Source organism: Natrix helvetica (genome assembly GCF_964273705.1).
Source record: "Natrix helvetica genome assembly, chromosome: 3".
Classification (NCBI taxonomy): domain Eukaryota; kingdom Metazoa; phylum Chordata; class Lepidosauria; order Squamata; family Natricidae; genus Natrix; species Natrix helvetica.
The window spans coordinates 69,982,843-69,996,764 of record NC_138549.1 but is presented as its reverse complement, the minus strand read 5'-3'; the positions used below and the strand labels follow the sequence as shown (position 1 = coordinate 69,996,764).

The 13,922-nt window shown below is 39.8% G+C and overlaps 1 protein-coding gene across 1 annotated transcript in view; it reads right to left on the bottom strand.

Moving 5' to 3' along the window:
• Positions 1-13,922, bottom strand: part of HMCN1 (hemicentin 1) — a gene marked incomplete at its 5' end in the record, with an annotated part of 236,014 nt that overhangs the window by 61,925 nt on the left and 160,167 nt on the right. Inside the window, 11 exons of the mRNA XM_081947388.1 lie at positions 145-269; positions 1,407-1,566; positions 1,945-2,094; positions 4,445-4,576; positions 4,828-4,909; positions 5,682-5,884; positions 6,019-6,132; positions 6,629-6,790; positions 9,559-9,655; positions 10,396-10,583; positions 11,013-11,126. Of these exons, the coding sequence (XP_081803514.1) occupies positions 145-269; positions 1,407-1,566; positions 1,945-2,094; positions 4,445-4,576; positions 4,828-4,909; positions 5,682-5,884; positions 6,019-6,132; positions 6,629-6,790; positions 9,559-9,655; positions 10,396-10,583; positions 11,013-11,126 (1,527 nt within the window). The remainder of the gene's footprint in view (positions 1-144; positions 270-1,406; positions 1,567-1,944; positions 2,095-4,444; positions 4,577-4,827; positions 4,910-5,681; positions 5,885-6,018; positions 6,133-6,628; positions 6,791-9,558; positions 9,656-10,395; positions 10,584-11,012; positions 11,127-13,922) is intronic.

Genomic DNA, 13,922 nt, shown 5'->3' with positions numbered 1-13,922 from the left:
GAGAGGGCTGTAAAGCACTATGAAGTGATGTATAAGTCTAAGTGCTATTGCTATCTTTTTGTCCCTTAAAATTAGGAAAGGTCTAATGAGAAAGATGACTCATATTTTCTCAGATGAAGAACAACAAACAAAACCAAAGCTCACCATATATATTCACACTGAATATCCGGTCCTCTTCCCCTGCAGGATTGGTAGCAACGCAAGTATATTTCCCTCTATCACTTGTAAGGGCACCAAAAATGTTTAGTAAGCTCCCATTTGGAGCCAGGCTGAAGAAAGAAAGAAAATCAAAGAGTATACTGAATTTTTGGAAACATGCCTATAGATCTTTCCTTTGTTCCTTCCTTTGTTTGTTCGTTCCTTCCTCCCTTCCTTTCTTCCACCCCTTCCTTCTTTTCTCCTGCCCTCTCTCCCTCTCCCTCTCCCTCTCCCTCTCCCTCTCCCTCCCTCTCTCCCCTGAAATATGACCAGCTCACAACAATCCATAAAAATAAAAATGTTCTTTCCCTCAGGCACATGAACAAACATCCCCTGATATCAACCCTTTCCTCTTAGCTTGAGGGAAGAATTGTTCTCTACAGCCTTGTTCCAAAGGGCTGAGAAGACACCATTTAAGGGAGGAGACCTGGGACATGCCCATCCTATTAGTTCTGTCAGCAAGACAAATGATCTGAATAAAGACTGTAGTATTCTTACAGTGACGTCAGGCTCTCCCTGCCTGACTGCCGGCAACAGCCAAGCCGCGTCTGATTGGACAAGACGCGGCTTGGCTAAACGCGGGCACTTCCTATCCCCTGATTGGTCGCCCTGCTTGACAGCTCCATATAAATAGCTGTCAAGCAGGGAGAGCTTCGTTTTCTCTCCTGTATTGCTTGTTGAAGACCTGTTACAATTAAAACCGTTAAATTACCTCAGCGGTGTCAGCCTCTTGCTTGCTCACTTATTTAATAAAGACCTCTGTTCATTGTAGAGAATATTTGAAATGGGTATCATTCTGGCTTTGTTTTTGAAGATATTTAGATTTTATTATTTTATTTTACTTCGTTAGCATCAAATGCATAACACAATCTATATAACCCATATAGATCTAGGCCTCAAATCTTGTCACCCAAATCTCAAGCTTGATCCTTATCACTTTCCTCCTGCTTGGTTTTCTAGACCTTTCTTCTCCTTTGCTTTTAACTTCCTTTTCTTAGTCAGAGCTGAAGAAGCTTCTTGAATGAGAAGTGAAACGTTCTCAAGGAAAAACAAAGTAATTCCAGTTTCCTTTTGAAAAAGGAAACCTTTGAACCTTTGGGACAACCATGACCTGGATGACTGAGAATCTCCATTGACATTTCTCTTTTCTGGTTATTCTCTTGTTTGGACTCTGTCTCATTTCCCAAACAGAGAGTTCAACACTTAACCTGATCCTCTGAGATTCATCATGGCTGATTGGTTTCCCATCTTTTAGCCACTGAATGACAGGTGTCGGGATTCCATTGGCCTCACAGGAAAGCTGTATGTTTTCTCCAAGGATGCCACTGATTTCAGTTGGCATTTCAGAACCAGCAATATCTGGTGGAACTTCAGAATAAAAATATATCTATCAGTAATAACTGCATAAGACACAGAGGAAAATAAAATAAAAGCACAATATATTGAAACACCGAGCCTTCTTGGAAAGAAAAAGCTTCTTGGAAAAGAAAAGATCCTGAGCACTTCTACATCTCCAATCATTCTTACTTCCATACAAATTAACTCTCAAGGATTTCAGAAACTTAATTTAGGAGATAACAAACTTTTAGTAAGAATAGATAATGGCAGATGAAGCTGTTGAATTCACTATACTGAAGATGTTTGTTGTTACATTAGATACTGATATGTAAGTAGCTCTGGAACTACAGGAGTTATTTTACACATATTTTTCAGTTTTTAAAAACACATAAAAACATGCACACATACTTTCAACAGAAAGGACATAAAATTTCTGAGCTTTGCCTTCGACATTTGAAGCAATGCAGGAGTAATTTCCATTATCAGAAGAGTGAGGCCTGGCAATTTGCAACTTGTTTCCTCCTGGCAAAATAAGCAACTTGTGGGTGGCAGAATTTTCTAAATATAAACAAATAAGAGGAAATCAGAAGATTCAAATCTCAAAATTTTCATTTTAGTTCTGTGTCCATGCTTTGAGATCACTTGCTATCTCTGACAGCTTAAAGAATTATGCAGTGCTTGGTGCTCCCTGAGCTTGCAAATGTTTCATTACCCAACTAGATAACATCATCAGCATTAATGTGCTGTGAACCATGGCGGCACAATGGTTAGAATGCAGTACTGCAGGCTGCTTCTGCTGACTGTCGGCTGCCAGCAATTCAAGTCTTATTTTATTTATTTATTTATTACATTTATAAACCGCTCCCTCTCCCCGAAGGGACTCGGGGCGGTGTACAAAACACAGCTAAAACCACATTCAAAATACAATATCGGATACCCATAAAAACAAACAATATAAACCCGTTCTGAAATAAAAATTAAAAGCAATCTAAAAAATCTATCCCCAGGGATTAAAATACAGGCCAGAAGTGTTGGAAATTAAAAACTACGGTTAGGCCAGGCCGGCTAAATGGAACAGGTGGGTCTTTAATTTCTTGCGGAAGGAACCGAGATCGGTAGTAGTTCTAATATCGGGGGGGAGGTCATTCCATAGGGTCGGGCCCATCACAGAGCAGGACCTACTCCTGGGCGCCACCCGCTGGCATTGTCTGGTGGATGGCACCCGGAGGAGCCCCTCTCTGTGAGAGCGAATTGGTCGCAGGGATGTGTGGGGTAGGATGCGCTCCCGCAAATAGCTAGGTCCTGTGCCATGGAGCGCTTTGAAGATGATAGTCAGCACCTTGAAACGCACCCGAAAAACCACAGGTAGCCAGTGCAGCCCGCGCAGGAGAGGTGTTACATGGGAGTATCTAGTACATCCCATAATTGCCCTCACGGCCGCATTCTGGACCAGCTGCAGTCTTCGGGTGCATCTCAAGGGAAGCCCCATGTAGAGAACCATGGTGGCACAATGGTTAGAATGCAGTACTGCAGGCTGCTTCTGCTGACTGTCGGCTGCCAGCAATTCAAGTCTCACCAGCTCAAGTTTGACTCAGCCTTCCATCCTTCCCAGGTCAGTAAAATGAGGACCCAGGTTATTGGGGGCAATATGGTGACTCTGTAAACCACTTAGAGAGGTTTGTAAAGCACTGTGAATCAGTATATAAGTCTAAATGCATTTCTATTGCTATCTAGTTGGGTAATTAAACATCTGCAAGAAAACCACCAAGCACAGAGAGCAGCAAGGACCCAGAGGTGGGTTGCTCCCAGTTCAGCCCGGATTGGGCGAACCGATAGTAGTGGCAGCGGGAGGCTCCGCTCACCTGCCCAAATGCTTCTATGCATGCGAGGGAGCATGCCCGAACCAGTCGTAGAAAAATTGGCAATCCAGCACCGCAAGGACCCCTCATTTTAACCCTGAGCTACAAATATTCTATTCTATCAGCTTAAAGAATATCAGAAGCAAGGAATATAAGGCACAGATCACTTGTTTGATTAGGACTCACAATTCCATAAGAATGGGAATGTGTAAGAGAAGGTTCAGGCTGTTCCTTTGAGAAAGGAAGGCATTACCACTATTCATCAGAGGAATAAATGATGAATGTTGCATTGCCCATAAACTCTTTCTCTTTGGTATGGTATTGTGGCATTGAAATGGATATATAGTATTTATAGTGCAATGTTCCTTTCATCCAAAAGCAAACATTTTTGCAAATATCTTTGATCACCATTAACAGCTACCCCAAAGCACTCAACAACTTTCACCAACATTGAAAAAAATCAGCACGTGGCAAATCAAAAGAAAAATTCCTTTAAAAAACATGTTCAGTAATTCAAGAAATGTAGGCTTCTCTTACACAGACTTTATATACCAATTGTGCATTGAATTTCATTCCTTTTCCCAGGTACTCAGTGGGTGTTTTGAAGGCTGTAAAAGAAGTGCTGGGGGCTGCATGCAGTAGTGATTTGTCCAGCTTTGGCTGAGAGAGAATTCATTTCATATAACTTAAATTGATTTTACAAGAAACTGTGCTTCTGTTTTCCCTTCCAGGGAAAAGCAGGAGAGGTTCACGTATTTTTCCTTCCTATTCAGTACAGCCTAATCCCTGATCACACATAACAAGCTGTTCTTTCACTTCACTGAGCCTTATATTTTAAGCTCGATTTTTCCATCCTCAGTTTTACCAACATTAGCTTAATAATTGCCTGCTTGAGTATTAGCTATCTAGATACTTCAAGGATGGGAGGGACAGAAATGCCTTTCTGTTTTGAGCTTACAGCAATTTTATCTGAACCTATTTTCCATTTTGTATCTTAGAAAATCCAACAAGCAGCTGATAGTAACCAATATTACGTGAGCAAACTTTACCAACAGGTGTTCCATTCTTAAGCCAAGTTATTGCTGGTGGAGGAATTCCAGTAGCATCACAGGTAAGAGTTATAGGGTTGCTGATGGTTTCATTGATCCAATCTTGCTGGGGGCCTTCAATGGTAGGCGGTACTGTGAATGAAGACAGCAGGTTGATACATGCACCAAATTACCAATCATGGATTCTGGAGAAAAATAAATGGTCTTGATAGAGTCTGTACCTCATCCCTTCCTTCTATCTGCCACCGCAGCTTCCTGTTGTGCAACAGGAAGTGTTAAGAAACCAAGATTTGAACATAAGTAACTGTCTATCTTGTCTTATGTTCAATTTGATTCACTATATTCTAACAAGAATCACTTTATTCTGTCTATTAAAAGCTTACCATGAACATTAAGATGGAAAGTTTTGTCATCACGTCCTGCAATATTTATGGCTTTGCATACATACTGCCCTGTATCAGATACCTGTGAATGTAAGCAAAAAGTGATTTGCAATTATCTTCTTACTAATTTTAAAAAGTATCAATGCTAGGAGAGTGCCATTATAATATAAAATTCAAGATAGAATACAATAAAATTGAAAAGTCAATAAAAATTGGAGTAGGTTTCTTTGTAGTTCAATTGTTGAAATACTGTAAATGAATACAGGCAATCTTCGCTTACCAGCTGTCTTGTTTAACCACCATTTGATGTTACAATGGTTATAAAAAAGGAGCTTTGTGATCAAATCTCACATTTATGGCCATTGCAGAGTCCTATAATCACATGGTCTCCATTTTTCACAACTGACATACAGTATTTACAACTATTGCAGTATCCTGAGGTCACGTGATTGAAATTTGTGAGCTTTACAACCAATTTCCAGCAAGCAGAATTAATGAAGAATATGAATGTAAAATCACAAGTTGGGGTCATGTGATGTCTTGCTTAAGAACTGTGGTGATTTGCTTAACAATGGAAACAGAAGTGATCGCACGGCCATGTAATTCATTTAACAACCTCAGCACTTAGCAACGGAGTTGCCAGTTCAATTGTGGTTGACAAGTGAGGCCTACCTGTATAACAGTCAATTTGTTGGACTACAAAGCAGTAATAAGCCTGTTTACATTTTTCCAGTTTTATCTATTATTAATCATGGATGTTTTTATATATCATGTATATCATTTTGAAGACCACAATCATGTGAAGTTTGGGCTAGACTTTTAAAAGTACAGAAACAAGATAAATATTTGTATACCTCAGTCATCTTGATATGGAGTGTCTGTCCATCTGCTACAATCCCCACCTTGGATGAGACTGAGATCATATGGCCATTCTTGTACCAGGTGATGATGGGAGGTGGAACAGCATTGGACTCACATTCTAATGACACTGGCATTCCCACTCTGACATTGACTATTGCAGGAGGTGTGCTGCTCTGGCCTTTAATACTTGGAGGAACTTTGGGGTAGGGGAACATAAGAAAAAATATTTTTCTTTGACTTTTCCCAAAGAAGTACTATGTTAAGAGGAACTGTTAGATGTCAATACTGACAATGGAAAAATGTTCTCTTTTAAACGATGCTAAAACACACCATGAATAGTCAGGAAAGTCCTCTTGATGCTTTCTCCAGCACTATTTCTGACTATGCAGACATATTCACCACCATCAGATAAACGTGCCCTAGGAATCTGCAGTGTGCGGCCACCTAAAATCAAGACAACAAAACGGTTCAAGTGAGGTATTGGACTATCATCACATTATTCACTGAATTTGTATGGGATTCTAACAGAAGCTACAGAAATAAAAATAAGGACATGAATGTTCACTGCTTAGAATGAATTAAGAACACCACGGAAGAACTTTCTGTCTTAAGGTACAAAAATGTCCAACTATAGTACAAAAGCCTTCAAAGAACGCTGGAAACAGCCATGCCACCAGTTTTTTTGTACCTTGAAGTGAAATATGGAATTTTCTTAGAACAGCCTAAGCTAAACAAATCACAATTAACTATTCCTCTTTAAGTGGATGAGAAGTATATAATTGATCATTCCAAATGATTGCAACATTCTATGAAAACAACATGAAATTATTATTTTTATATTCACACACGCATGTTGCTCTATTTCTTCTATCACCCTTGTTGAAATATTGAGAAAAGAAAAGAACTTCTCTATAAAACAACACACCCAGAGATCACTTACCAGGAACAATGAGAATATTTGTGTTCAAGCTGAGAGGTTTTCCATCCTTGAGCCAACTGAGATCAGGAGGTGGGAACCCAGTGACCTCACATGTCAATGAGATGAAGTTATTCACCACAACAGTTAGGTTCTCAGGGTTAATTCCAATAATATTGGGAGGAACTGTTAAAAGATAACCATGTCCACATTTTGCAGTCTCATTTTTTAAAGGTTCCTTCAGATCCAGTTGCAAATTAAAACATTACAGTATCAACTTTCCAAGCTTCAGCTGACTCTTCTACTGGGGAGATGAAAACAATTAAGGGAGAATATGGAGCAAGATTTCTATTACTGCCACAGTTTTTTTCCCCTCCTCACTCTTTCTTTTTTCAAAGATTTGGTTTTTTTTTTTTAATCAATGTCCAAAATAAAATGACTGTGTCTTTTCAATCTTGGTGGAACAGAATAGGGTGCCAACATATGTAAATAGTCACAATGTGTTTACACACACAAACACCATTGGGTTGTAGACAGGGATGGGTTGCTGCCAGCATTACTGCCTGTTTGGTGTGTGTGCAATTTTGCATGCGTGCACAAGTGTGCATGCACATTTGCCCATAAATGCAATTACAATTGTTCTGCGCATGTGCAGAAATGAAAAACAAGATGGTGCCGCCACCCATGCCACCCATGCCACCCCGGGGAATCAGTTTGGGGGTGTGGGAGGCCTGGGTCATTGCCGATTTTAGCAATCTAGGCCACCTAACCACAACCAGTTCAGTCGAACCAGTCTGAACCAGTAGGAACCCACCACTGGTTGTAGATCTTATACTTTATCTATATAATAGGCATATATAGGGTAATAGGCAAGTACATGAGGTAAAAGATTGTGGAAAGTGCATTAAGGGGAAAGTGAATAACAATAATGATCACAGTAACATTATAAAGTTTCGATACTCTTCTTATTAATGGACTTCTGACTTAACCTTGAGCAAATCAGCAATGGATTATTTTATTCTGTAGTATCTAAAAATCATTTATTTTCAAATAACTATTTTTAGTATTTTTTAATATTAAAGTCATCCATAGTCATCTATTGAGATGGGTAGCTATACAAATTAGATTAATAAATAAAACAAAAAACAATCAAAGTCAACAGAGTTCATTCAAGGAAAAAGCAAAGAGTTTGGGATGGTGACAGCAGGTATGGGAAGCACTGAAGAAGATATTTGTTAGTCCTGATGTTTCATACAAGGGAGAAGACCAACCAACACAAAAATAAGATTAGAATAAAAATGTTATAATAGTCATACAGGGAGGTGATCAACAGTATGATTCACTTCTGCAATAGTGTTCTAATCAACAAGAACAGAAATAATTCTTGTTACAGGTAACTTCTGAATGGCACAGTAGCTCAGTGGTTAAGACACTGGGTTTGTCAGCTGGAAAGTTGGCAACCCAGATTCAAGACCTGAATGCATGTGATGGGGTGAACTCCTGTTCTTGCCCTAGGTCTTGGCAACCTAGCAGTTCAGAAACATGCAAGTGCAAGAAGATAAATAGGTACCATTTCAGTGGGAAGGTAACAGCGCTCCGTGACATTATGTTAGCTGGATGACAATGGAAATGTCTTTGGACAGCGCTAGCTCAATGGCCTTGAAACAGAGATGAGCAGTAATGACTGGCAGAGTAAAATTTGCTAGTCATTTATTCCTTTACAAGTAATTAAATTGCTTAAGTTTTGTATCTCTGCCTAGTACATTTTTAATTTGGTACTAGTGGTTTTTTGAAAAAATTATTTGGACAATAAATTATTTGGATAATTTTCTGTCAATTGAATTCATTTTAGATTTAAAGATCACTGTAACTTATATTCAAAGAAGATATTAACTAAAATTTTGCACTAATTTATGCTGGGTAACCTGTATCTTTCTTGTCTTTATCCGTAGCTATTTTCCTTCTGTCAGCTTAGCAACTCAAAACATGCAAATAAAGTAAAAACTGTGAGTTTTTTTTTCCTTGCTTCAGCTTTCAAGCTTGCTGCTATTTTAACTTCTAAATAAATCAATGGCCTGATGCTTTCAAATAAGTCAGGAAACATAAGACAAAAATAAAGCCATGTTGCAGTTCTGGCTTACAAGGAATGCAGCAACCATCAACTTTAACACACTAACACAACACTACAGATGTATTTCTCTGTTCCAAAAAAGGAGCTAACAGGCTTCTTATTGTTTAGTGCAAACTAGTCCAGTGTTTCTTGCCAAGTGATAAAATTGGACATCACTCAACTGCATTTAAGCATCTCTTTCGGTGACTAAGCCATTAGAATGGAAAATGTACTGAATAGAAGAGTAAAAATGCTGTTCATGTTTATGATTCTAAATTCAAAGAAGATCAGACCAACAATTAAGAACTAAACAATACCCAATCAAGGAATTGCCGACTAAGCTAATAGTAAACAGTCCAATCAAAGAACCTCCAAGATCACTTCCATCAACACGGACAGGGCAAACTATTAATATATAAATTGAGAATAACCCATTCTTCACTAGCACTGATAATCTTCTATGAAAATAATATTTAAGAGTGAGATGTGATTCAACTAAAAATACTGGTTAAAAATACAGATGGCAATTGAAAGTAATAAACAAATATTGATTAATAAATAATTGAGACCCAAGTCCTCTGGAGAATTTTCCAAATAGTGAAATAAGGTTTTTAAAATATCCTAAGATTTGGCTTAGTTAGAATAGGATTTTTTATACTTTCTAGTAGTAGCAGTAAATATTTATATAGTCAGCATGCATATGGAACGCAGAAAAATATTTGAACATATAAAACAAATGTGATGGTGATTTGTCCTTTTGCAAAGATTATATAAGAGTCAAGTGCAGAATATTTTTTGAGCTGGCCATTATATGAATCATTACTTTAGAAAATAACAATCTTACCATGGACGTTAAGGTTAAAATATCTTTTGGCACGTCCTGCTATGTTCTCCACAAGACAGACATACCTGCCTATATTTGCTATTTGAGTATTGTGAATCTATCAAAAAAAAAAGATACACTGTAAAAATCAAATATCTTGGGTTTTTTTATTGACTTCATATACACATTGTTAAATTTTCACTTGGCAAATAAGTAAATACATTAATTTATAATATATAATGTTTTACTCTTTGAAATTGCTTACTTGACTATAACCTCTATTCTGTGCTCAATGTCTTCGGGGCATAAATCTACCATATATTTTTGGTGCTCTCAAGATTTTTAAACAGACGACATATTTTCAGCACAAAGAGTAACAGGAATAGTGAAACAGGAATAATCAATATACAGATATTGTCTTTTGAGGGAAAAATACTAACAAAAGATACTAGAGAAACTACAGTGAATGGTAAGATAAACTGGCTAGACAATAAAATGTTTAAAAACTAAAAACTGGGCTTTATTGTAGACTCACTCAAGATTTTCCTCTATCCCTAACAAAAAATAAAATAAAAAAGAAGATATAAACTCTATAAGCTTACATGTTCTTCCATAATTGGAATTGCGGGATTTTGATGGCTTCAAAATAATAATACAATACAATAGTAGAGTTGGAAGGGACCTTGGAGGTCTTCTAGTCCAATCCCCTGCCTAGGCAGGAAACCCTATACCATTTCAGACAAATGGCTATCCAATATGACAATCCAAATTGTCACAGCCTCTTGTGATAGGATGCGTGAGTGAAACTGAGACATACAGCATCTAATCTGCAGAAGCTAGTGCACTTCACAGACTTACCTGAAGGGTTTTCCCATCCAGTAGGAATTTGTGATGGGAATCTTCAACTATTAGCTGTCCATCTTTCTCCCAGATTATGCTTGGAGGAGGACTGCCCTCTGCTATACATTCCATCATTGCCATCTTGTCCAGAAGTACAATCAGCTCCTCAGTCACATCACCGCTGGCACCATTAAAGTATGGTGGCACTAGGAAGAAAGATTAAGGAGAACAGTTTTGTACCCTTTGACTTCTTCATAACATTGCTGAGAAGATGAAAAACGTAAGTTAGAAAGCTACAGAACAATTTTCATTCATAACATTTTTTTCAGGTATTATCAGAGATGCATCTGCCTTTATCACAATTGACTCTTCAAGAAACAGCATGATGCATTTTTATTTGAAAGAGAAAATATTAGATATTTTCTTACTCAAAAGGGAATCTAATATATCATATTAGTAGAATTTTCTACTTGCCATGTCTCCTGTTGTAGCCTTAGTATCTTAATATTTATATTTATTAGACATTAATACTACTAGCACACAGTAAATTATATAGAATGAAACCAAGTGAGGCCTGCCATTTAAAAGAAGAATATGTATTATTTGCAAACTCAAAAAACATCAAGTAAGCTCACAAAGCACGCGGACATCATATTGGATAGAATCTTCTCCAGCTTCATTAGTGGCCACGCAGGTATATCGTCCAGCATCTTCACTCTGAGCTCTAGGAATCTGCAACACACGACCTCCTAGAGTAAAATAAGAATGAACTTGCCATCCTTCTAAACACAGATCATGGGTTGCTCAAAGATAAATAGATACACTTGATTCATGATTAGAAAGAAGGATCTTGATAGACCTCATATTTTCAACCCACCTCTGAGGTTTTAGGGTAGTTAAAAAGCTTAAAGCTTAAATATCAGGAAGAGGTATCTTATTGTCATTATGTCAAGAGTAAGAAAGCTTCATGGCTGTACACTGAACACTGAAAATATGTCTATAATACAGATTATATGGATTCAGGAGACAAATTGACAGCTCATAGGATATGGCCTGGCAATCAAGGAGAGATCAAGCTGCAAATATAATGGAGGAAATTATTTCTAAGAAACTGAAGGGCTCAAATATTGAGAGATTGATTTTTAAAGAATTTTAAAGAAAATTCTATTCTATTCTATTCTATTCTATTCTATTCTTAAAGAATCACTTTGAATTTTGCCTAGAATTAAAGCATGAAGTCTTAGACCATAGAACAAGGGTCCCTAACCCCTGGTCCATGGCTCAGTACTAGGCCATGCAAGTGGCAAGCATGCATGCCAGTGGTGGGATTCAATTTTTTTACTACCTGTGGGTTCTGTGGGCGTGGCTTTGTGGGTGTGGTATGGCTTTGTGGGCGTAGCTTTGTGGGCATGACATGGAAAGAATACTGCAAAATCTCCATCTTCTCCCCCTCTTCCCACCAACCTGTTTTCCAGCTCTGTTCTCCTGTTCAGGGCAACAAAAGAAGATCAGCTGGGAGGCAGTGGGGGTGAGGCCAGCCTATTTGCCAGTTCTCCGAACTACTCAAAATTTCCGCTACTGGTTCTCCAGAACCTGTCAGAACTGGCTGAATACCACCTCTGATGCACGCACAAAACCATCCCATCTCCCTGCCACTGCCATTGCCACTATCGGTGCCCTGCTCTGAAGAGCAGGAAAGATTGGGGACTGCTGCAGGAGAAGTTTTAGGTAATGTAATCATAATTAGTTCTTTTAAGAACTATTTGGCCATAATTTGCAGATACCTTGTGCAGATGAACTTTCTCTACTCTATGGCTGTTCCTCACTCCATGTTTACCATTAGTCACATGAATAAGGTGACCAGATGTCCCGCTTTTGGTGGGACAGTCCCGATTTTTAACAATTTGTCCTGTGTCCCGCAGCGCTTTTAAAAAGTCCCAATTTTTGGAAAGAATGCACGACAAGCTAAGGAACGGCGGGAGAACATGAAGGGAATATACGCTTTTCGACGGCCATGTGGCTATTTAGCCAGGATCAATGTTGCCTCTAAGGTGCGCAGCTGCATGGCTGCGCACGTGGCAAGAAAACACCACGCAGCAGTTTGCAACTGCCGCGCAGTGATTTCTACTGTCACAGGCTCTGGAAGCAAGGGAGGTACTTTGCCGGCGGCTAAAATTGGCCGCCCGCAAAGGACCTCCCCGGACTTGTTTTGATAAGCGCGAGTCGACTGACGGTAGTTTGCACTATTGTCAGTCGCCCCGTGTTCAGCAAAGCAAGTCTGGGGAAGTCCTTTGTGGGCAGCCAGTCCTAGCTGCTTGCGCCTGGCGCTGCAGCTGAAGTGAAGCCCCAAAGCCCCCGCCGCCACTAGAATAACTGCTGCTGCTGCCTCCTCCTCCTCCTCCAACAGCACCACCACATTTGCTGCCCGACGCTGCGGCTGAGGTGAAGCCGCCAAAGCTCCCACTAAGGCGCCACCCCCTCCGCTCAAAGCACCTGAGCTGGGCCCCGCATTAACCCTGCCCCCTCCTCCTCCTCCTCCTCCTCCTCCATGCTTTTGAGGAGCCATGAGGCCATGGGAGCCAGTAGGAAGGCGGCGGAAGGGGGCGGGAGCAGGAAAAAAATGCCTCATGGCGTCTCAAAAGCACAGCGGAGGAGGAGGAGGTGGCAGGGGTAATGCGGGGCCCAGCTCAGGTGCTCCGAACAGAGGGGGTGGCGCCCCCACTGCTGCCACAGGCAGAGGCGCCAGCGGGAGCTTTGGCAGCTTCACCTCAGCTGCAGCGCCGGGCAGCAAATGTGGTGGTGCTGTTGGAGGAGGAGGAGGAGGAGGAGGAGGAGGAGGAGGAGGAGGAGGAGGAGGAGGAGGAGGAGGAGGAGGAGGAGGCAGTTATTCTGGTGGCAGCGGGGACTCGTTGGCCTCTCCAGCGGCAGCCCTGCCCTCAGTGAAAAAAACCGAAGATGGAGCAGATCCACGCAGATGATGTTGCCACAACATGACTGGAGGAGGAATTCTGGGAGTTGAAGTCCGCAAGTCTTAAAGCTGTCAGGTTTGAAGACCCCTGGGTTTCTTTTCCCTAAAGGGTTAGGGGTGCAAGGATATAGACCAAATTTTTAATCAAGAAACCCCATCCCACCCCGGTCAATGGTGTCCCGCTTTACCAATGTTAAAATCTGGTCACCTTACAGATGAAGGAAATATTTTATATTCATATCATTGTTTGTAAGCTACCTAGAGTCACTGTGAATGAGCAGAGAGCTGTACAAATTCTCGAAATAAATAAAAATATAAGGATATAATTACATTCAATTGTTATGACTTCCTGATTCTGACAGTTCTTTATAGAGTTCTCAATGCCATTATAACCATAGGCAACATATATGAATTAGTAAAATTTGCTCCACACAAAACAGGAATGCATATATCCAAGAAATTCATTAGTACCTATTTCTGAATACAATAACTTTTAGAGGAAGTCATAGTACATTGCTTGGACCAGGAATTTTTAATAATGCCAATTAGGAGCATCCATTTTCAACTGTATTCCACA